A 23975-nucleotide genomic window follows, 5' to 3' on the forward strand; every position below is an offset into this window, starting at 1 on the left:
GCCGCCGGGCCCTGGGAAGCCGCCCTCTTCGACCGGGTGCTGCAGCGCGCCGACTGCCTGCAGCACTGCTTGGGGAGCCGGCTGGGCGCCGCGCCCTCCGCGCACCGCGCCAGCCTTGTCATCCAGCGGGACTTCGAGCGGAGAGAGCCCTACAACTACCTCCAGGTGGCTTTCTTCCAGGTGGGCCTGCCCTCGGGGCCGGGGGGCGGCAGCCCGGGGTGGGAATAAGTGGTGCAGCGGCCGGGCTCGGAAAGCGGGCTGGAGATCTCCAGCACCCCATGCACGCTGCCGTGGGAGGGCAGCGCGGGGCACCTCCCCGTGTGGGCAAACCTGGGTGACGGCCTGCTGCCGCGGTCACAGAGGTTAGGGTTAGGGTTAGTGTTCTGAGAGGTGGGCCCGGACAGAAGCAGGAATGACATACACAGCCTTTTTTTCTCTGCAGCTGAAGAAACTGGACCAGGCAGTCTCTGCTGCTCACACGTTTTTTGTCGCCAATCCCCAACACCTCCAGATGCGTGAGGACATAGAGAAATACCGGCGTATGTCAGGGGTGAAGTCAGACAATTTCCGAGACCTGGAGGCCACACCACACTGGGTGAGGGTCTGATGCAGAACCAGACATCAGCAGCTCATACCACATTGTAGGGACCAGCGTGCAGCCCTGATCTGTTCCGCACAAGGTCCGTGGCTTGAGATGAGATGTACGTGCTTCAGTGAAGGCACACTACTGCAATTATGGCACAGGCATTTTGTGGTAACAATTTCTGTAAGCTGCGGGGCTTTGGAGAAGTACATTTGGCCCCAGTCCAGCAGAACGGCTGTCACTGTATGGTGGGCTGTTTGTGATCCAGGCAGGCCCCTACGTGTCAGCACCATCCTGAGAGTGACTCAGTCTCAGGGAGTCCTTTGGTGTCACCCGCGCTAATGAGGAGCCTGGATCTGTCTTCTGCAGGAAGCATATGAGGCCGGTATGCAGCATTACAATGCAGATGAATATCTGCAGGCTGTGGACAGACTGGAGGAGTCACTCAGAGAGGCACTGTCAGCACTTGAAGAGTGTCGTGCTCTGTGTGAACGGCCACTGGAGGATGAAGAGGTGGAGGAGGAGGAAGATTTGCAGCCTGGCCTGTATGAAGCTATTGCAGGTAGTGTTAGAGGCCCAAAGGTATGGGTAAGAAAGCCATTCTTCTTACAGTGGACATGCCTCATCTTCCAACGCTCCTGTCTGGCTGTCAGAGCTGCTGGCTTTCATGCCTCTCTTTCTTGCAGCCCATTACATTCAGGTGTTGAAGTGCCGACAGCAGTGCGTCCTTGAAATTGCCACAAAGCCAGGGTGGATTTCTGCCACAGAAGATTTCATACCGTCTCATCTCGATTTACTGCAGTTTGCATATGACCAAGGTGAGCAGAGCTACAAACCATTGGGTGATGCTGTGGCACCCCTTAACTTTCCACTTACTTCCGAACCTGGAGGGCAGCATGTCACAGGGAGAACTGGCACATTCACCTGAGCTCTACCTCTGCTCTCTTTCTGTCCCCATCTACCCTGTTCTGCCCAGAACCTCTCTTTGCTTGCTTCCTTGGGAAAGATCTCATGCTTTACTTCGGTCTCCTTGTGCAGCTCCAGTAATGTGTCTGTTTCCACTGTGTGTGAACAAATCTTTTCTATACTACTCTCCATTTCAAGTCCTCGCTCCAGCTGTCCAAGCTGTATATTTTACACTTTCATTTTCAATACATGGCCCCAGATCAGACCTCTACGTCTTATCTAGAGCATGTGCATGCATCTCAAGTCAACATTGATGCTCCTTCTAAGTCAGCCCTGCCTGCACTATCTGAACTGGTCATGGAATCATGACATTGGTCAATCTGTCACTTGTCCTTCAGCTCCTGGACACTTACACTCCCTCCTGTCTCTTCTAAATGAACTTCCACTAAATATAGGAAGTGAGCCCATTCTTTATGCAATGCATTCCTTATATTTTCTGCCCACTGGTAGAGGCACAGCTGGGCAGGGATTGATGTGTACTCAGTGTCATTCCTCCTACTGCCAGATTCTGACCAGGATCAGCTGCTGCTGGCCGGTACGCATCTGCTGCTAACACCAAGTCTTTCAGACATACCTGTTTGTTCTGTTTTGTCCCTGCCCAAGTTGGGAACCAGGCATTGGCTGCTGAATGTGCTGCTTCCTACTTGCTCTTTTATCCCACGGATGAGCCAGTATTGGAGAAAATGAAACAGTACCGTGCAGAACTTGGAGAAGATACAGCTGTCACAGCAAGAGAGGTAGTTACTACCCCAGGTCTGTACTTTCTGGTCCCTCCCCTGTCCCATACAACAGGGTCACAGATCCAGGAAACACAAAGGGAAACATGTTTTACAGCAGATACGTTCCAAGCTCAGGACTGAAGAAAGTGGAAGTTGAGTTTGCTTATAATCTATACTAGACAGGGTTCTTCTGGGACAGAATGGGCCCTCATGGCACAGAACTGTGTGTTGAGAAGATTTCTGCCCTGGACAGTGATAGGTTTGCCTGTTGTGAAGTGGTTGTTTGACAGCCTCTTTGCTTCCATAGAATATTCGTCATTATGTGCAGAGATCTGTGATGGAGAAGAAATTGATTTACTATGCCATGGAACATCTAGGAGGAACTTTTAATGACCCTGTAAGTAACGGTATCATCTTAAATTTCCTGCCTTGATTTCACCAAGACAGTTGCTAGAACTTGCTTCAGTAGCACCTGAATCAGACAGGACCAGATGCTGATGAGCAGGACCCCCCACATACTTGTGAGGTGGATCTTCTAAGGCCTTTCTGCTGCTTCTGAAATGAAGAGTAGCTGGAAACTGCTGTAGTTAGCATATACATTAACCCAATCTTATTGTCCTCAGATGAAGGCCAGAGCCATTGGTCTGGCCGTGGAGAAGAGGGACAAGGAACGGGATGTTTGTCCTGATCTACTATGGGAGAAGTTTGCTTTATGGTGAAACATCTGCATTTTTTCCTACAGGATCTTTGGACTCCAGATGAGCTGATTCCTGAAAACCTAAAGCAAAAATACAGGTAAGGTTGGATGAATTGACGAGGACTGAAGTATAAGTGTTGAAAGCAGGGGATAATAATACTGTCATACTGAGGAATGGGTAAAATGGGAATAAGAAATCAAATGCTGATCACAGAAGAGGGCAGACGTAGCTCTGTGTACTGACAGCCCTGATCTGTGTTTTTTCCCTTGCTCCCGAGAGAGGATCAGGAGAAGCAAAAGCAGGAAACTCTGGATATGGAAGAGAGAGGGAAGAGAGGTGAGTAGAAAAGCTTGAAGAAATATTTGGTTGCAGTCAGCTAGGCTAAATGCTGTCTTTTCTTCCATCCTCAGACATTTGAATGCTAACATATATGCAGACTGACTCGAATGGCTCAGCAAGTCCTCTCACTGTTTCTTTTCTCCATCTGTGATGCATGTGTACTCTTGCAAAATCTCGCTGCGTACCTCTCTGGGATGGGAACTTAAAGAGCACTGTGGCTGGAGAAGCTGAGGTCAGTGCTGCCTGGTTGTATGACAAGCCTGTGGACATGTAGATCCCTGTTCAGCACAGCTGGCATGGACAGGCAGGAGTGTCTACACAAAACATGGTTCAACTCCGCCAGCTCAGCTTCAAACAACACTTTTCTGAGAGGGACCAAAAGAAGGCAAGGGGAATGGAAACTGGAAACAGACAATTCAGCTTTGGCAAGCCTTTCCCTGAATAACCAATCCAAGTGGCTTGTGGCTGAATGCTGTAGACTGCAGAGCAAAGTTCTGTATTCTTTCTGGCCCTATACTCTTGCAGGGCTCTGTTCTGGTATCTTTGCTTGAAATGACCCTAAGTGGTTCTCTTGCTGTATCATGTGGGGGAGCAGATCGTTTTGAGCGCCTGAGTGCATTGGCATTCCTTACCATCCAGAGGTGAGAGGAGATGGGGGGGAGAAGACCAAAGATCAAAAGATCATGTCATTGACCAATACCCATTGCTTCTCTTTGGAACTGGAGACAGTAGGAAGATGCACTGGAAATGCTTCTGGGGTAAGATGCCTCGCCCCAGGAGGCTGGGCTTGTTTCTCTCCTGGGCTACACCATGCATTCAACTGTCCCCAGCTCTCTGCTGCTCTCCCACCAAGTCCCAAGTTTCTGCTGGCTCCGGAAGCACTTGCTGTAGGCCAACTTCCCAGCTGGTGCTCTGGTTTCTTTGAAGCATGTGAGGGATGTATGTGGCCCAGATCTGCAAGGAAAGGGCACTTCTGGGGAGCTGTCCTGTCTTCCCAGAGAATGTATAGTGTCTGTTTACTTCCTTATCCAGGATGGGGGTTTGTGTCTCAGGGCTTCTTATCCAAAGCTTACTTATCTCTGTCTGTACTTACTTCTCCTACAGGTTCGTTGCCTTTTGAGGGTATCACAGTCACCATGGATTCCCAACAGATGAATGGAACCCAGAGGGTTGTGTTTGACAGAGTCCTGACGGAGTCTGAGTGTAAGGACTTGCTCCGGCTGACAAAGGTAATGCCTGGGTCTTATAGGAACTCTGTATGTGTCACTTTCTCCTCAGCAGGCAGTATTGTAATGCTGCTGTGGAGGAGAGAAGGTAACCTAGTGTATATCCTCTGCATCATTTTGTTCCAGGCAGCAAGAGGAACAGGAGATGGCTATCGAGCAAGACGGTCCCCTCACACTCCACATGAGAGATTTGAAGGGTTAACCATTCTGAAGGCCATGCAGGTGAGTGGCTCTGTGAGTCTGCCATCTTCTTGTCCATAAAGCATGTTTTCTCTGTGAAGAGTGCTCTGGTCAGGTTTGTGGGCATGTTTTCTTTCTTTCAAGAGCATGAACAGCTTCCCCTGACCCTCCACATTTATATTTAGATACATTGTATTTGGAGGGCTCTACAAGCACCTTCCCTCTTGTGGGGCAGTGTTTCAGGATTGCTACTTGCCTGAGTGCAGTAGTCTTACAGGCTGGCATAGCTTAGAATAGAGGTGTAATTTAAGGTGGAAGGAGCCTCTGGGGATCTCTGCTTTTCCCTTCTGCTCACAGCATGGCTAACTTCAAAGCTGGATGAAACTTCTCAAGGCTTTGTGAATGTAAGTGGTGAACATATCCAAGGTTTGAAGTTGCCCATCCTCTCTGGTGCCTTTTTCAGTGCTGTGCAGATCTCAAGGACAAGTTGTTTTTCCTTATATCTAGCCAAGATTTCTCTTGCTGCAACATACCCCCTTTGCCTCTTGTCTTTTCACTGTGTTCCTCTAAGAAGTGACTGGCTCCATCTTCTCCTTAACTGCCTTTCAGGTGACAGGAGACTATAGTTGGATCCTCCCTTGGCCTTCTCTTCTCTAGGTTGAAGAAACCTAGCTCTTCAGCCTCTTCTTCTAAGTCATGTGTTCCAGATCTCCATCTGTCCTAGGACATTTTAGAGAAGGCTCACTCCAGTTTGCTAGTGTCCCTCCTGTCCTGGGACACAAAATGATGCTGCATTCCAGATGTGGCTTCACACACTGAGTAGAGGGAAAGAACTGCTGGACTGCACACGTGCATACCTGACATTTATATGAGAAAACGTTATTTTCTTACATGCATGAGCACAGCAGTTTACACAGATCTGTATACAGACTCTGTACACGTGTCATTTCTTAGAGTATCTCTGTGAGTATTCTAGCAGGCTTGTTTTTCACTTGTAGCTAGCCCAGAGTGGGGACGTGGACTGGAGAGATGCCAAATTGCTTCTGCAGGCCAGTGAAAAATCACGGAAAATCATAGAATCCTATTTCACTCCTGGAAAGAAACTGCATTTCTCATTCACACACCTTGTGTGCCGCACAGCAATAGAAGGTAAAGAATCCTTCACCCTGTTAGTTTCCTCTCCTGAAGAGCCTTTTTCTTAGTCCCAGCTACATGCTTTCAGGAGACTCTCTTCCCTTTTACTCTTGCGTGTCTCTCACTCTCTGCTCTTTCTCAAAAATAAATAAATAAATAAATACATGCTCTTGTTCTTTTTTGCAACTTCCCTTTTCAGAAGAGCAGGAAGGTCGCATGGATCTCAGTCATCCTGTCCATGCTGATAACTGTCTGTTGGATCCTGAGGTGAAAGAGTGCTGGAAAGAGCCACCTGCCTATGTCTACAGGGACTACAGGTAAAAGAAGGGGACCTGCATTAGAGCTTGTGGAGATCAAAATGTCTCCCAAGCCCCGAGAAAGTATGAGCTCAACTTATAAATACCAGCCAATGGGTTGTTGGCTCAAAGTGAGGGCTGTAGCATGAGGCTGAAGGCTGCATCAGTGGATTCAGAGTGAGGTGTCATATACCTTCCCTAGGCTGGGAAGATGGTCTGCTCTTTCTTCTCTCCCTACATTCAGCATTGGCAGAGAGCACAATGAGACTGAGAGGCTGATAGATCTAGAACCGTGATATTAAGTTGTCTTTTGTCTCTCATAATGCTCCAGTCTACTGCTAGCATTTAGAAAAAGATGTTTCTTTTAATTTTATTCTGTCTTTCTCAATCTTACTCTCCCACTGTCCACACATTACAGGAGAGGGAGAACCAGTCTCTTTGAATTTCTTTTGTTTGAGCTGTCAGTATACTTTAGTGACTACTCTCCTATTGATCTCTCTGAGGGTACTTTGAGTTGGGATTTTCCACTGCATGTGAGAGGTTGTTCCAGATAGCAGCAGATTTTGTTACTGTATGGGAAGTGTTGAGTCACAGCCTGTACCACTGATTGAGCACCTGGGGAAAGGACTGAGTCAGCCCTGGGAGAGCAAGTGAAGGCAATTTACCTGTGTGACCAGAAGCGGTGGAGACTGGCTGCACCTCTTTTAGACCTCATTTAAGAGCTGACTGCCATTGGGGGAGGGTCTCTGGTTGAAAATCCCTCCCTTGTGGAGTTTTTTCCCCATGAGTCTAGGTCCTTGGAGATGGGTGAGTATTCCTTTCCTGTTGTCCCTTTTGCCATTCCACTCCTGTATCACCTTTCCGCTGTGCTAATCTTTCCGACTGTAGCAGTTGCTCTTCTGTGAAATAAACAAATAGATTTTCAAGATGGTTGCAAGCCTTGCATGTTGCAGCCAAATGTGACCAGTCCACTATGGGGTATTTTTTTTTGTATTTTTTTTCCCTATTCACCATCTCATCCCTGGGTACTGAAAAATTTTGAATGCCTTTTCTCTTTTAGCTGAACCCCAGAGCAGAAATTTGCTTTGAACTGCCTATAGTAGGGATGTGGGACTTAAAGGAAATCCATTTGGTGTCTTTAATTCTATTTCCATTCTTCCATAGATGTTAACTTGGTACAGTCAGATCGTAAAGTTACAAGGCTCTGTCTTTTAACTGTTCTTCGTTTCCTTTGCAGGAAAACTTATCCTATCACCTTACTCCTACCTGAATAGTAGAATTCTCTGAACTTGTATGCCAATGTATATTAAAATATCCTTCCTGGATCTACGCTACTCAGCTGTTTCTAGGAGTATTCTGTCCTCTTGCAGAGTGAAATGTGGTAGACAAAGCAGCTCAGTAAGGGCCATGCTCTTCTAATGTCCTTTTGAAAAGAATCCTATGCTCCAGACCATCTAAGAGACACCAATTCAAAAACTTCTTGGAATTCTTCTGTGTATCTGTGCTATACTCATTAATTAAATATTAAACAGAATTGGGCCAAGGGGTCCAAGAGTTCCAGTAATCCTTGACCAGGTGAACGATAGTCTTCTCCATGCCACTTGTGTGCTACTCAGTGTGTGCTGTTTACATGCTCTTCTTCACCTTTTCTGTGTCAATTAGTAATTTTTCTAGTGGCACTGTTCTGATAAGTTTTTAGCAAAGTCTAAACTGACAAAATTGATCATGTTATCTTTCCTTGAGAAATTAACTGTTTTGTCAAAGATTATGTGACTAACCAACTGCTTTTAGTATACCCATATAACAAAACTGTTTTCCATGTACCTCGTGTCCTTCAGTTATCTGTCTCCTCAGAAATGGATTTGAAAGCCCTGCAGACTTCTGAAGTCAAGCTGATAGGCCTATTGATACCTCAGCCAATCCTCCTGTCCCTTCCATGTACGCATGGAAGCCGTCATAGCTTTTCTCTAGTCCTGTGTTACAACCCTTATTTGAGTCTTATTAAAACCCTTTGTGGCTTTGGGGCTGGTAAACATGTAATTGTAATTATGTATTTAATATTTTGCTTCAGCAGCAACAGTGTTGATATCTATATGCAACTAGTCTCAATAATGAGCCCCTTTTGATCCTTTGGCATTCTCTCTTTGGTTTAATTGAATACGAAGAACAACTCACGCAGTTTGTGGTTCTTTTCATAGAATCACTCAGGTTGGAAAAGACCTTAAAGATCATCGAGTCCAACCATGACCTAACCATACTACCGTAACTCTAACAACCCTCCACTAAATCATGTCCCTGAGCACCACATCCAAAAGTTTTTAAACACATTCAGGGATGGTGTCTCAACCACCTCCTGGGGAGCCTATTCCAGTGCTTAACAATCCTTTCTGTGAAGAATTTCTTCCTGATATCCAACCTAAACTTACCATGGTGCAACTGGAGGCTATTTCCCCTCGTCCTGCACCAGTGAGAAGAGACCAACCCTGCTCTCGCTGTAAGCACCTTTCAGATATTGGAAGAGAGCAATAAAGGCTTCCCTCAGCCTCCTTTTCCTTAAACTAAACAGCCTATTCAGTTGTCTGTGGTCTCGCCTGCACTTCAGTCACCTCACTGCTTCTCTTTTTGTCTTGTACAAGTAAAGAAACTTCTTGTTTTAATTTTCTTTTCCATGTGCACCATGCCTCTTTTTGACCGTTCCTGTGTTACCCTTTATTCCTTGGTTCTTAGAACCTGGCACTTTTTGTTGATCAATCTCCTCTTCCAGGCTTTGGATTGTTCACAATATTAAAACACAAACAAGGTCACACCAGATCAGGTCTAAGGTCTGCTTAGCCCAGGGCATGGTCACAACGGTGCCACAGATGCATGCTACACAGTATTTAAGAAAAAAAACAAAAGCCAGGATGAGTGTATGGAACTAAATCCATGGAGTACTCCCCCGGCCTCCTGTGGCTTGCAGCTCAGGACTCCCCTGAGCTAAGCATTGCTGTATTTAACACCCCCAAATGGATTCTCACGATAATTGATTGAGTCATTTTTTGAACCTCTGGCATTAATTAGGTGCTGCATTCTCCTATGACAAGTAGTGTGGGGAAGTGCCAGGGCTGAATGAGCTTCACCATCCATCTGTCCTCTTTCTTTTTGTCCACAGTGGCATTCTCTACCTCAATAATGACTTCCGAGGTGGGAGCCTTTTCTTCACTGAAATGGACGCTGTGACTGTCACGGTAGGTCTGGGTCTGACCAAATGAAGGACAAAGGACTGAGCATGAAATTTAGACCAGGTGGGAGGCAGCACTAGCATTGTAGCAAATTCAAATAGGGGCAGCTAAAGGCAAATTGAGGCAAATCTCAAACAGAGAAGAGGTTAACTCCTTTCTAGTAGAGATGTTCCAGGCTCTTACAGTCTGTGGGCAGCACTAGATCTGTAGAAGGAGAGTGTGCCCCAGAGCAAGGGGCTGCTGGTTTCATTGTCTCTTCTCTCTCCTGGCAGGCTAACGTGCATCCTAAGTGTGGGAGACTTGTAGCCTTCAGCTCCGGCAAGGAGAATCCCCATGGTGTGCAGGCAGTGAGCCAAGGCAGGCGCTGTGCCATTGCTCTGTGGTACACGCACTCCGCAGAGCATGCTGAGCAGGTAAAGAGCCATGCTGGAGAAACATACACAAATACCTTCGAACTATATCAAATCCTCTGAAGAATCACTTTTGAGTTTCCCTATGGGGCAGCAGTTCATGGTTGTTCTCTGACAAGATACCCAGTGGAGGAAGTCACTGGAGGAAGTCAGCCTCTGATGAATCCTGCAAGAGAGAATGGATTCTGGCAGGGTTGGATGGATGTGGCAAACACCATATGTGTCTCTCCAGGCCCTCTGAGCAGGTCTGAGATCCTAGAAGGGAGAGTCTCACATCATTTTTCTCTATGGCTGCAGGAGCGGGTGAAGGCAGAAGAGCTGATGGAGCAGAGAGCTGTGGAAGAGAACCAGCCCGATGGAGAAGGATATCATGGGGCTGATCACAGCAGCAGATCCTTCCCAGAGGCTCTTGTTCCCAGTGGTGGAGCCAGGCCTACGAGCCAGAGGCACAAGTCTGTCTCAGAAAGGACGCAGTACCCCAAGGAGCTGCGGGCCAGAGATGAGTTCTAAGTACATGGGGTCCTGGGCAGGACTGGCACACAGTGGGTTCACAGGTCTTGGTAGTAGAGGGACCACAGAGGCCTGGAGCGGTTTATTAGCATGCTAGAGCCATAGTGATGGGGAGGGAATGCAGATTTCTTGTCTGTGACTGCCCAGCAGCTGAAAAATGGTAGCAGGAACAGAGTACTAAAGCTAGATACACTGGGATCTTTCTTCAGTGCCCTGACAATATGTTTGTGTCGTTCAGAAGTAGGAAAGCAGGCCCCCTTGCCAGATTCCTCTCAGAACAAGCTTCTTGGTCCTCTGGGGCCAAAGCCAAGAGTGCTAGGGGAAGCCTGGAGACTTTGATGAGCAAGGGCTGTCTCATGTTCAGGAATTCAAAGGAGAAGCCTCTGGATTTCCTTGGCGCCTGCAAACCTTGAAAACCTCGAGACTGGCATGCACAAGGGAAGATGAGACACTGTGAATATATGAAATAAAAGGAAAGTGCTGGACAAATGTAGTGGGAGCTTGAGTCTGTACACGAGGAGGGAAACATGCAGATTGGTTGCTGATGGAAATTTAATTAACAAATGATGGAAGGAGATTGAGCCCTTAATGAAAGAAAACAAACAAAGCATTTGTCCAGATGCCATCTACTTGTGGTAGGGTAAGAAAGCTCTGCTATGGCTTACCCCTGGAAAACGTGGGAGCTCTTTTAAGAAAAAGCACTGTACACTCACATTTCCCTGAAGTGAGGTTTCTTTTTCTTTTTCTTTTTTTTTTTTTTTAATTAATGCACCAAATTGTCTGTGAAGGCAGATATTTTGTTTATAATTTTCCATGCTGATCTAGAGACAATCTGCTGTCACTGCCCAGGGGATTAGTGTCCAGAGATGGGATTATATTGTAGCCAAACAGGAACTGAACGAGGTGGATATGGAGTATGAAAAAGAGCAGTGAACGTTTTCTTGGGAAGCATCAGAGCTATAAAACAGGCCTTGATGAGAGCTGCATAGAGACCACAAATGTGGTATGGGAGGGAATAAGTCTGAACAGTTGGTGCCAGTTTTGTAGGAGGTGCATGAGCGTTCCCCTCCTTGCTGTTTGGCTCAAGGCCTCTTGCCTAGTGAAACATGTTGTGTTAGCCTCAGTCCCACAGTGCTGAAGGAGCTGGACTGAAGCAGGGAAGACTTTCCCCCTTCTGAATCCTGCCACTTCCTTAATATGCAAACCTGGGAATCATGCATCAACATCCCTTTTTGCCTTCTGATCTTCCCAGAATCATGGCAAAAAGAAAATTTGATGCATGCATTTCAAATTCCCTACCCTTAGAAGGAGATCCACAAGGTCCTAGGATCCACAGTTTCCTCCCAGTGATTTACATTGGGTCGCTGGATGTCTCCTGCTTGATGAGACCCTTTTTGGTGGGGTGTGGGGCCAGTGTCCACAGCTCTGGCTTGCTCTACCCAAAGGTGGCTTGGGTGATTAGAGTGATGGCTTCCTGACGTCAGATGAGATCCGTTAAAAGGTATTTATCTCAGGCTTGGGCCAAAGCTGCGGGGGAGATTAAAAAAGATTGAGGCCAAGATAATCCCCTCGCAGCATCCCACTAAAGTGGCTGCCAAAAGGCACACCACCAAATCTTTTGCTGCTGCTGGCCCCTGTGCCCAGTTTTGTTTTCCCCAGGCAGAGCTGGAGTTTGCTGCCCAGAGAGGCTGGGACCCCTACCCTACACCATTGTGGATCTTGCCTTGACAGGACTGCTGTGAGTGACACAGTTTCCTCTTCCTGGCATGCACAGGGCACAAGTGGCACTCTGTGTCTGCAAAAATGGGAATTTCTGTGGACCATGAAGTACATGAGCCCTGCCCCAGTGGTTTATAATCCTAGCCTGTTCTGGCTAATCTTCACTTTATTAGTTTGTGGCTCACATAAACATGGATTCAAATGTGCCCGCAATGGTTGCTTTCCCTTCAGGAGGAGTGTGCTACTCTCTCTTTTCACCCCTCCCCATCCACCTGCTTTGCATTACGTCCCAATCCGATTTCCCCAAGTCTCTGGTGTCTGATTTAATTTGCCTGACGCTGCTCCTGGAATCAGCCCTCCCCCAACCCCTCCCGTCCACAGCCTTCCAGCTCCCATGGGGAGATCAGTCCTGGGAGAGGTTGAGGAGCTGAGAGGGAGCCAGGGTGGACGACAGGACCAACTGGGCACCACAAGGGTACGAGGACCTTCTGCCTGGAGCAAAGTCATCCTCAGCTGGGAGGCAGGCTGTGAGACTCCCAACTAGGGAAGGCGACCCAGCCTACGCTACAAATCCTGGTAAGGATGCTGCTTTGTTGCTCCCCATGTCACTGTGGTGAAGCTGACAGTTGGGATGCTGGGTTTCCTGGTCTGATGCTGTGGCGTGCACTGGGATCTTTGCACAGGTGCTGATCCTGTGTGCAGGTATCTGAGGAAGAGGGAGAGAAGAGCTGGTGGAGAAGTTGGGGATGTTGCTGAGGTGCCTTTACAGTGATAAGGGGCTCTGCATTGGGGTGAGGTCACTTGTTCTCACCATGAGAGCTAAATCTCACTGGCTTCCACACTAGTGCAGGAGGGCAGTGCCTCTCCTGAGGGAGCTGGTGCCCACCACCCTGTGCAACTCTGTGCTACCGGTGTGTTCCTGCACATTTCTTTGCAGCCTAGACTTTTTTTTTTTTTTTTTTGATGGAGAGCAGCCCAAAGAAAGAGAGGTACAGAACGGGGTAATTTTACCCTGGCTTTTGATCTCCATCAAAGGAGAGGGAGATCATCTCTGTATCCGGCTCTGCAAGGAGCCCAGGGTCACCAGGGCGAGCATGCAAGGCCAGCCAGGGGATTATGTGGAGATCCAGGGATGCTACCTATTAATATTCAATCTTCCTTCCTGCATCTCTCCCCTTTCTATTTGCAGAAACAAGACCGCTCCCTGCCCAGTGCGGGGGAGTTCACCCCAAGATGGGAAAATTTGAGGGTCCAATTCCCTTTTCTCCCACCTGTTGCTCACCCCCATCCCCACAAGCACATGGTGCAGGTGGCTCAGCAGGACTGTGCCTGGGAGTGTAGGATGGAATGCTTCTCTGACATGGTGCAAGGTACATGGCTACTGCCCTGACAAGTCATGGTGTGGCAGCAAAAGGCAGGGAAGGTGCCCAGGGGCTCAGAATGAGTCTGGCAGTCCACCAACGAGAGCACTGCAGCAGAGGGCTCCAGCCAGCTCACCAGAAAAGGCAGAACGGGAAAGCACAGTGAAAGAGAGCAGAGAGAGGAAAGCTGTTTTCCAGGTCTAGGAACTGTCAACTGGATGAGCGTGACCAACGCAGGGAGCAGAAGAGGGGCTGAGGTGGTCTGACTGAGCACAGGCTGTTTGCGTTGCAGTGCTCTCCAGATGTGCATGACTCACTAGAGGCACGGCGCTATGGAGCAGTGCTGTTGTCATGGGTTCTCTCCTGCTCTGTTGTAGTGCAAGGGTGACAGTGGTAAAAACAATTTCTCAAAGGAGCATAACAATTTGGTTTCCTCTACTGCTTAGCATTGATTACTTCCAGAAAGCACTGGGATTGCACCATTTGGAAGCCTTTCCATTTAACACCAATCTTGTCAGCTTCCCTGAGCTTATCTGCAGATCTGTAAGAAATGTATATCCCTAAGGTCCTGCTCAGGGCAATACTGTGCCTTGGCCAGGCTCCAAGCTCCATTCCATGTTCTCTTCATCTTCCCAGATTCAGTTCCCCCATTTCCTGTCCTAAATTTACATGACAAGCTGTTCTTCCGCACACCTACCATGGTCCTCTGAGGATACAGCAGTGCTGCAGCGGGGACTTCGTCACTTTCTCTGAACAAATTTCAGTGGAATGTGATGGGTGGAGGTGCTGGGTGAAACTAGGGCTATTAATACTGTTCATCTGTGGCTCCTTGTCCTGAGGCTGAGAACAATTCCCAACATCACTTAGATTGTTCCCTCACAGGGATTTAAAGATTCAGGTGGAGATCTGAACCTGAGCTGCACCTTCTCTATACTTAGCCCTTTTTATCCATCCTTGAGATCATGCCCCTGCCCTTTGATCTTCCTGTCAACTCTGAATGCCCTTCATCTAGTCATGCACATTGGCAGAGGGCAGAGAAGACTCCTAGGAAATGGCTCTCTAGTGCCGTATTTGAGAAAAAAATACATCCAGGGAAAGGAAGAGACCAAGTTAAAAAAACAAACAAACAGAAGAGATACAGAAGAGTCTGTGGGCCCAAGGAATGCTGAGGGACATACATGTAGCCAGTTTCATTTGGGCAAGAATTGCAGGAGTGGAGGGAACAGAGAAAAAATGGCTCCCATTACTGTGCATGTCTAAGCAGACAAAAACAGAAGTCCAGAAGGGTGGCTAAGGGAAGGCAGATGGATGGTGATTTCATACAGGCAAAGGTCTGTGAAGAGATGGCTTGCACAACAGAGAGACATTGCTGTTCCAGCCAGGAGAAGCTTGAGGATGAGTTCTCTCTGGTGACAACATGGTCCGAGGGGACAGCATGGAGCTGCACTGGGAGCAGAGGGCAATGGGGCCCTAGAACAAACTGCCCAGGGCAATGGGCATGGCCCCAAGCTGTCAAGGAGTTCAAGGAGTGTTTGGACACCACTCTCAGACATAGGGTTTGAGGTTTGGGTGGTGCTGTGTGGAGCCAGAATTTGGGCTTAGTGATCCTTGTGGATCCCTTAAAACTTGGGATTTTCTATGGTTCTGTGATTCTGTGGAAGAGATTACCTGGAGAAGCCAAGCCTTCATGGTTTGAGGACCAAACAGGGGAGGATGGAAGGAGAGAGTGAATAGGAAGCAAAACAGGTGTCCAGCAAAAAGAGGCATCTGGTGCTAAGGGCTGTGGAGACATAGTAGAGGAGGAGGTAGGATTGGTCCTGGGGAAAACTATGAGAGGGCAAGTTCTGGACCAGAATGAAGGAGCTGGTCTGCTTGGGGATGCTGAAGGTTCAGGTTTACCACTTAGTGTGCTAGGAGGCAGTGACCAGAGCTGCACATAACATCCAGAGCTTGTCCGTACAGCAAAGCTGAGGGACAAACACCACGAGATGAGGAGCCTGCTACTGGAAATTGCAAGGCCTCCTCAGCATCTTCCCTGTCAGCCAGTGAGCTGAGGGATGGAGTGAGCTGTCCAATTCTTTTCCAAAGAGAAGTGCCTCCAGGGTTTTTAGGACTGACATTATTCAGCCCTCTTTGTTCCACCTCTGGGAGAAACCTTACCACCACTGCTCTGTCAAGAGAAATAAAAAACAGGGGCAAGGGGCTAGCTCATATGCTGATCTCCCCCTATCATTCTATACAGCTGAGGCTGACAGTGCTAAACCACCACTAGGATGCATTCCTTAGGCTCTGACATGGTGTCCCTGGGCCTGCACCCTGCTCTCTAACCATGCCAGTACAGGCAGCAGGCAAGAGGCAGCCATGCTGTAACACTGTTCAGGCTTGCAGGCAGCTGGTACAAGACTTTCTCTGCAAAGTGTAGTCTGAAAAATCCTCTCCTTAGGATAAATACCTGCCTCCTGGGAGCTGAGGGAAACCTGCATCTCCCTCAGCAAACTTTGACCAAGCAGAATTTAATCCTGCTTGAAGCAGCAAAAGGCAGAGCTGCTTAGGGGAAGCAACTATACAAAAATTGTAAGCAAAATTGGGATTCAGGAGCTGTCAATGCCTGGGGAGTGCCCACAGTCAAAGAGCAGCCTGGCATGGAGGAAGCAAGGCCTTTGGGCAACAGGCCAGAGCAGGATAGAATGCTGTGGCTCACAGGGAGTAGTAGTAGTTCTGCAGGTCCTTGGAGTCTTACAGGCCTTGAGCAAAATGCCAGCTTTAAGGATGAACACCTAAAACATTTCTGGATACACATTCCTACCAAGGAGAAAGACTGAAATAATAAAGACCATATTTGTCTACAAGAGTGAAGATGTCAGAATCACTGGTGGAATTTTAAGTACACCAAATGGAAAAGAGAGAACAAAACTGAGATGTTGTACAATCATATAGTGTAGCTGTAACTTGAACATGAATTGCAGTTCTGGTTCATTGCCCTCTCTACACAAGCGTATCATTTATGCTCTGTAAATAACTGAAAAGTGCTTAGAGAACAACAGAGGTGATGGGATGCAACAGTTTACATGTAAGGAATAACTAAGCGTGCTCTGCATTCTGCAAAAGAGATGGATAAAGATGAATATGATAAAGATCAATACAATTCGGAGTGACACTGAGGTGAATAGAGACCATTTATTTGCAGATTCTTTCAACTGAAAAGAACCTCCAAGTGGAACAAGTGCCATTTGGGTGTATCAGAACCAGGAACTTCTTCATAAAGCATACTGAGTTGTGGAATTCCTCACCACTGTGCACTGATACTAAACTTTGACTATGGTACAAAAAGTGACAGGACAACCGTGTAGAAAACCTGTGAAAGCCTTGCATATTGTAAATGCTGCCATTAGCTTTGGAAGCTAGTGAAAAACTGAGGCTAGGAAAATAGGAGAAATGCCACTACCTGCTTATGTTATTCCCAGATTCCTCCCGAGGTGTCCACTTTTTTATTATTATTATTTTTTGTTTTATTTTATTTAAACTAGAAGGGAACTTTGATAGAGTACTTTAACAATCCCTCAGTTTCCTTGATGGAGGACTGGTGAGCACTGCCTGTTGATGCAAGTGCAGAAGAACTTCAGTAAGAAGTTCTTCAGCTTCTCAGTGTTCATGTAAGCAGGACACAAGACCAAAAGGACATTTGATGGGGTCTGGTATGACCTTCCCAAATGCTAAGGGCATTGACTGAGTGCAGTGAGACATTTTCAGTCATTCAACCAAAAATCAGCCTTTATCAGAGACACCTGCATTTCCATAACTGAGCAGTCCAATTGTTGGCCTTTCTACCTCACATCTCTCTCCCTTAATTTGTCTTCCCAGATTCAAGGTTGCCCACGTGGAAAAGCCACCTGTAGCTCAGAAAGATGGGGGAAATGGAACAGATGAAGCAGGAGGCTGAGCAGCTGAAGAAGCAGATTGCGGTAACACTGGCAATAGTCATGAAACTGCTGGCAGAGTGTCTATCCCTTGTGTCTAGGTCTCCAACTTGGAGTTGAGCTTTCTCCAAGTACATCCTTGGATCCTTTTGCAGCACTGCACAGCCCTCTAAGTACTAATGGAGATCCTCCTAGTACAGAGGGAGGGATTGGAAGGAAAAGTAGACAAGAAGGGGGAGAATGGAATGGACATTGACATCATGTCGGCAGATGAGCAAAGGCTAATTCATCTCCAGACCTCTGTCTGTGGGGGCAGCTGGTGTTCTGTCATGGAAAAGGTGTTACATGGGGAACTGGGCAGCCTCAGTCTCACCTCTCTACTGCTTGTTTGACTGGTGCTGAGCAGCCCTTATCACAGGCCAGGAACCCCCTGTTCTGGATACAATACAAACTAAACAAAACTCTTATCCATTTTAAATGAGCCTTTAGGGAAGGGCCCTGAATTTTACTTGCTGTTGCCTCCGTCACACAGCTTTTTTTCTGTCTCATCCACTCTTGTCTCTCCTCCAGGATGCCCGGAAAGCTTGTGCAGACACAACACTTGCTCAGGTAAGGGCCAGGGCTGATTGGGCAGGTTAGCATGCATGAGGTCAGCTAGCATCACTTCCAAGGGGACTCTCCAGGTTGGAAGCAATTAGGAAGCAGGGATAGGGAGGCAGTACAGCTCCTGTCGGTCCCAGATTAATTCTTTCCCTCCCCCTGCTCTTTCCTCAGATTGTGTCTGGAGTGGAGGTTGTTGGCCGCATTCAGATGCGGACCCGAAGGACTCTGCGTGGGCACTTGGCCAAGATCTACGCCATGCACTGGTCAACGGACTCCAAGTGAGAAGGATGCTGCTCATCTGCTGAGTGCCTGGCAGCACGTAGATATAGAGTGCAAGAAGGCTCTGGCAAAGAAAGACCTACTAACACAATCTTATTCCTTTCTCGCAGACTACTGGTCAGTGCCTCACAAGATGGGAAACTGATTGTGTGGGACACATACACAACTAACAAGGCAAGAGTCATGTGGTTGCAGAAAACTGGGAGGGGATGCAGGATTGGAACCCTTCAGATGCCCTTGCCCTGCTCTCCCATCTCCTCTGCTGACAGAGGCCAGACATGGTTTCTTGTCCTCCCAGGTTCATGCCATCCCTCTGCGTTCCTCCTGGGTCATGACCTGTGCCTATGCACCCTCAGGTAATTTTGTGGCCTGTGGGGGCCTTGACAACATGTGCTCCATCTACAACCTCAAGACGCGCGAAGGCAATGTCAAAGTGAGCAGGGAACTCTCAGCTCATACAGGTGGGTGTTCTGCCTACCAGCGGCCTGGGTGCCTCTGCTTCCAAATCTCACTCTTCTAGCCAGCCCTGCTCTGTCTCTCATATTCGTTGGTTCCTGCTCCCCAGGTTACCTCTCCTGCTGCCGGTTTCTTGATGACAACAGTATTGTGACTAGCTCTGGAGATACCACGTGGTAAGTGTTATCCTCTGTATCTTACTGACACGAGCAGCCACAGGCACTGAAAACTCACACCGTTCCCCTCATATACTGCGTTTTGGGAGAACTCTGCCTCAGGGTGGTGTGTGATCTCAGGCGCAGACTCTGTGCAGCCCCTCTGGCTCTTATGGCTCAACAAGTGGTGCTCTTTCTGCAGCACCTTTCTTCCCACTTTATGTAGGGATGTTTCACCTGAAGGCCACAAAGAGCAACTCAAGAAGCCAGACTCATTGCTCTCCCTTGGCAGAGCAGCTGCTGTTTTTCCCTGTGCAGGTTGGGTCAAGATACAGGTCTATTGGTGGAACGGCAGGGACCGTACTCCCACTCATCTCATGTGGTAGCCAGACCCATGATTTCCCTCCTTTGTTCTGCAAGCAGGACAACTCTTTAAGCCAGCTAACAGCACTGTATAGCCTTGTCTGGCTCTGACAAGTTCTCTCTCTCACAGTGCACTCTGGGACATTGAGACAGGGCAGCAGAAGACCGTGTTCCTGGGTCACACTGGAGACTGTATGAGCTTGGCAGTTTCCCCAGACTTCAAACTGTTCATCTCTGGAGCCTGTGATGCCACTGCCAAACTGTGGGATGTGCGGGAGGGTACCTGCCGCCAGACATTCTCAGGGCACGAGTCTGATATCAATGCCATCTGTGTACGTATGCCATCTGTGTGGTAGAGGGGAAGAAGAGAAAAAAGGGGATGAGCCAGCAATGAAATAGAGTCTCAAGGTTGAGAGAGGCTGTCATAGTCACATGAAGAACAAGGGTCTTGGGATCCAGCCTGAAGCAAGGAGGGCCTGAGTTCAGATTAGGGGCTGATTCTTCCCAGGCACTGGGGCACCAAAGCACCTGTCATTCTCCAAACCTGGCTTGGACCCAGACTCCACTGTCATCTGTGGAGCTCAGCACAACACGTGTTTATGCTGCTTTGCTTGTTCTAGCTGTTGGGAACCAGCTTTGGCATGATTTAGGAGCCTTGACAGAAGACACAAGTGAGCTAGCTGGAATATCTAATTCAGCTGAGGGTCTCATCTTCAGCTTGTAGGGGTGGTAACTTGGGATCACAAGGAGGAAGAAGGAAATCTTTATGCAAGGCAGCAGAGAGATCTAGGAAAGTATCCACCATAGAGGCAAGGATTCAAACCAGAGCCCTAGAGGTGACAGAACAGTATATCAGTGTAATCTCTTTCTGCTAATTAAATGAGTCTGTTGGCTTCCTGCAATGTACAGCTTTTCTCACCTGACACGTGGCTATTCTTCTGCCACACCTATGTAGTTTGATTTTTGCTCTAGGGGCTGGGACAGGACACACCCAGGAAGCACTTATGAGAAGGTGGCTTCCTGATGGTTAGCAGAGGGGTGAAAATCCATAAGAGACAGCCTCATTAAAATCTGATGTGCCCTTCACAGTTCTTCCCTAATGGCGAAGCCATCTGCACTGGCTCAGATGATGCCACCTGCCGTCTCTTTGACCTCCGGGCAGACCAGGAGCTCATAGTGTACTCTCACGAAAGCATCATTTGCGGAATCACATCAGTCGCCTTCTCCCGCAGCGGGCGCCTCTTGCTTGCTGGATATGATGACTTCAATTGCAACATCTGGGACTCCCTGAAAGCAGAACGTGTGGGTGAGTGGCTCCTGGAGGTGTCTCTTTCATTCTCTGCAGAGGTGGTCTATCCCTACCAAAGAAAGGAAAAGCAAAGTATCCCTAATTTTTCTGAAAGGGACGCATCCTATACATACCAAAACTCAGCGATGCTTTCTTGTGCTTAAATAATAAATAAGCTATCTTACAAACTATTGGCTTTAATGTTAATCAGGTCATGGCTTTAAACAAGTTTTTCAGAAGGGAAAAGTGTCAATATTCCTCTTAGCTAAACTGCTCTCAAACATCAGTTTTATTTCATACATTCTTATAGCGCTGCATGGTGGCCAGACACCAAGCTGAGCATGGACCTGGGCTTCTATCCAGGTGCTTTGGATGTTCTGTGATGCAAAGGATATGCCTAGTTACTATTTTTCTTCCAGACATGGCTCCTAGCCCCCCGAAACTGATCACAGCCCACATTTGATCTGCAAAAGTATTGCACTTTTAGTTTTGTCAAGGACATCTACCTTTCTTAGCCTTACAATGGCTTCATGGTGAAAACAGTTGGCAACAATGTCTTGCATTGAGGATGCTTCTAGCTGGACCTTCCTAAGAACATTGCTCCTTGGCCAGATACCTAGTTGTACACCATGCACAAATGTTCTTCTGCACACTTGCTCTTATTAGCCAGGTACAGATTGCTAATCACATTTTGAAGGAACAGAATGATGCATAAGAGACTGGGTACACAGACCATGGGGAGAGCACTCAGCTCAGTTAAGCCTTTTGCCTTCTCCCAGCCTTATTTCTTCTACTGATTTCTCATCTTCCTCTCCCATCAGGAATCCTTTCTGGCCACGACAACAGAGTGAGCTGCTTGGGCGTTACAGCAGATGGCATGGCTGTTGCCACTGGCTCCTGGGACAGCTTCCTCAAGATTTGGAACTAAGGACAGCAGAGGAGAGGGAAAGAACAGCAGAAGCATGGGCCACAGCGACTGCATCATCAGCCAAGCACAACAGAAACACCCACTTGTCACTCTCACTTCTCTCTACACACAGGTTGCTTACAGGGGTCTCCTAGAGTGAAAGGGGAAGGAGGGGGAGTACACATACTGGCTGTTCTCTCTACCTCTAAGCAAGCCTGGTTTCTTGCAGGCTTGAAGACCTACAAAACACAACAATTATATCTCTGGACTTTACAGTTCAAACACCCTGCATTTCCTCCAAACACCTCCACCCACATTTGGTATCCAGCCCTTGGAGGACCCCTCATTCAACACCTCTGTCCTAGACCTTTGATTTAACTATACCTAGCTTCTGTGGGGCTGTCATACTTCTGCAGGCAGCCTCAGAGACATACTAGGCTTGAGATTTATAACATGCAACCCTTACCAAGCAGGTAGTGTAAATTGGGCTCACTTTCCACTGGGAAAAACTTAAGACTTATCTATGGATAAATGGGGGAAAAAACAGCCCTCAGACCTTCCAGTCTACCAGAGAATGTTTTATTTATTCTTGTTTGCTTCTTGCTGTTTCTTCTCTTTTTGCCTCATTCCTATATTGTGCAGTGACCAATATAGTGTCTGACCAGTAGCCATCAGCCACCGCTTTCATGTCTGTTCTAGATCTCCATAGTCCAGGCAAATAAAGAAAGCTGACATAAGCACCACAGACTATGTTATTTCCAGAGCTGCTCTTCTCTTGTGAACACTCTCTTGATTCTCTCTCTAAACAACATATTCTTTTAAGTCCACAAGGAACGTGTTCCTCTGTTGTTTTGTTGAGAATAGGTCCATTTGTCCTGAAGTTCACTGCTCTGAGTTAGAATGGAGCACTGAAATTATATCCCTGTAAGTCTTGGAGATCTGTCACAACTCACATCTCTCAGCTCAGGGGACAGCTGAGCATCAGAGCTAATGGAAAGCTGACTTATTAGTCCCTTGAACTTAGAATAAAGACAACACACATACTGGACAAGCAGAATGCTCCTACCTCAGATACTGAGTATCAAACACCAGCTAAGTTTTAAGATTAATTTATTTACTTTAAGAACTATACAGTCAGTACAGCCTACAGAGAACCAAAGCCTGTACTGTATATGAAATACACAAAGTTATGAGTATTATCTTCCCAACAGAAAAAGGTGAAGATAAATCATTAGTCTGGAGTCTTAATTGATTTCAGGATTTCCCAGTCCTAGAAGACTCTCTGAAAAGAGAATTACAGTAAGACTTTTGGAAAAGAAATCTCTAGTTCTCCACAAAAGGACACTGTTGGTTTTCTTTGTTCAAGTCATTCCAAGCACAGTTCCCAGCTTTGAGGTTCCTGCTCAGATCCGCTGCCACTTCCTTCTCCCCAGAGTTCTCCCCCAGTATGTGTTTCTTAGCCTACAGAAGGAAAAAAATGATTGTAAAATACAAGCTGAGTTATTCAATTCTCAATAAAATATGTAAGCCATTTTCAGGCCATCCACCTTTGACTGATTATTTGACACTCTAATATAAGAGTACAGGATTTTCCTAGAAAATAAAGAATGCACTGGAAGGAAGTAATATTGTGGTAGCGTTGAGAATACAGATACGGAACAAGATTTGAAAGGGATCTAGGTATAAGATCATCCCATAGAAGCATTCTCAGGATATCACCAGGCTCTACAGGTTTGGGAGGCCATAGTTCCAGCCTGTGGCTATACAGAAATGGAGAGATTTGTTATTATAGCCCCCTTCCCTTCCCACAGTATGAGGCACTGAAATTTACCTGACGTTGGACAGGAGCACTGGGGGGATTATCATCTTGTAGGATACTGAAGGGAGAACGGACAATCCCACCAGATGTTGCCAAGATCTTGTTGCTGGCCTTGCGTCTTGCATGCTTGTTCCCTGAGAAGCAAAGGAAACAAGTCAGTGTGTCACAACAAGGTTAAAGGGTCCTGGATTTTACATGCTTCCTGACATATGATCTCATCTACAGAGAATGTTACCCAGAAGGTAAGAGGATCAGAATGAGAAAAAGGCAGAGCTGGCAGGGAACTTCTGGATCTATCTGACTGGGATATCTATCTGACCCTGCTCCAGCAGGGACACTGAGGGCTGAGTGCCAAGGACCACAACTGGGTGGGTATTAGAGATCTCCAGGGAGCACCCAGAGCCTGTGGGCAACCCGTGCCAGTGCACCATCACCCACAGAGCACAGAAGCGCTGCCTGGAGTTCAGAGAGAACCTAGTGTTCCCTAGTTCGTGCCCATTGCTTCTGGTCCTGACACTGGGCAACGCTGATAGCCAGACTTTGTCCTCCCCTGGGGTGTAACTCTTCAATCCCTGAGAGAACTCATTTAGAGAAGCAGTCCCCATTCTGGCAGCTGGAGGACCTGTTGGAGACTGCTCGCTCCGGCACACACCCATCCCACACAGCCCCTCAGTCCTCCCAAGGAACTTACCCGAGGCCAGGCCGGGCCCGGCACAGCGGTGCGGCCGCACGGTCGCCTCGCAGCCGGACTCGGGGCCCCTGTCGGGCTGCAGCTCCGCGGCGCCCCGCAGGGCTGGCTCCTCAAACGCGCGTGCTGCTGCGGGTG

At 47.7% G+C, this 23975-nt stretch overlaps 3 protein-coding genes across 3 annotated transcripts; 2 read left to right on the forward strand and 1 right to left on the reverse strand.

The window, feature by feature from the left end:
* P3H3 (prolyl 3-hydroxylase 3) lies at positions 1–10775 on the forward strand (the record flags this gene model as incomplete). Its single annotated transcript, XM_010718322.3, has 15 exons — positions 1–180; positions 443–595; positions 953–1145; positions 1270–1401; positions 2153–2286; positions 2576–2665; positions 3011–3063; positions 3244–3302; positions 4410–4534; positions 4658–4753; positions 5710–5860; positions 6045–6162; positions 9293–9368; positions 9635–9775; positions 10070–10775. Coding segments are annotated over 15 exons (1914 nt in total), but the record flags the coding sequence as incomplete, so codon positions are not given.
* An 83-nt stretch (positions 10776–10858) lies between these two features.
* Positions 10859–22320, forward strand: GNB3 (G protein subunit beta 3). The gene is made up of 10 exons (XM_003202677.4): positions 10859–12577; positions 17224–17324; positions 17850–17888; positions 18054–18160; positions 18272–18335; positions 18460–18622; positions 18727–18793; positions 19266–19467; positions 20225–20441; positions 21245–22320. The coding sequence occupies exons 2-10, from the start codon at positions 17268–17270 to the stop codon at positions 21349–21351; spliced, it is 1023 nt and encodes a 340-aa protein (XP_003202725.1). The 5' UTR covers positions 10859–12577; positions 17224–17267; the 3' UTR covers positions 21352–22320.
* A 103-nt stretch (positions 22321–22423) lies between these two features.
* On the reverse strand, positions 22424–23970 carry CDCA3 (cell division cycle associated 3; the record flags this gene model as incomplete). Its single annotated transcript, XM_010718331.2, has 3 exons — positions 22424–22791; positions 23162–23283; positions 23841–23970. Coding segments are annotated over 3 exons (390 nt in total), but the record flags the coding sequence as incomplete, so codon positions are not given.
* Positions 23971–23975: the final 5 nt, after the last annotated feature.

The sequence above is a fragment of the Meleagris gallopavo genome, chromosome 1 (assembly GCF_000146605.3).
Source record: "Meleagris gallopavo isolate NT-WF06-2002-E0010 breed Aviagen turkey brand Nicholas breeding stock chromosome 1, Turkey_5.1, whole genome shotgun sequence".
Lineage (NCBI taxonomy): Eukaryota > Metazoa > Chordata > Aves > Galliformes > Phasianidae > Meleagris > Meleagris gallopavo.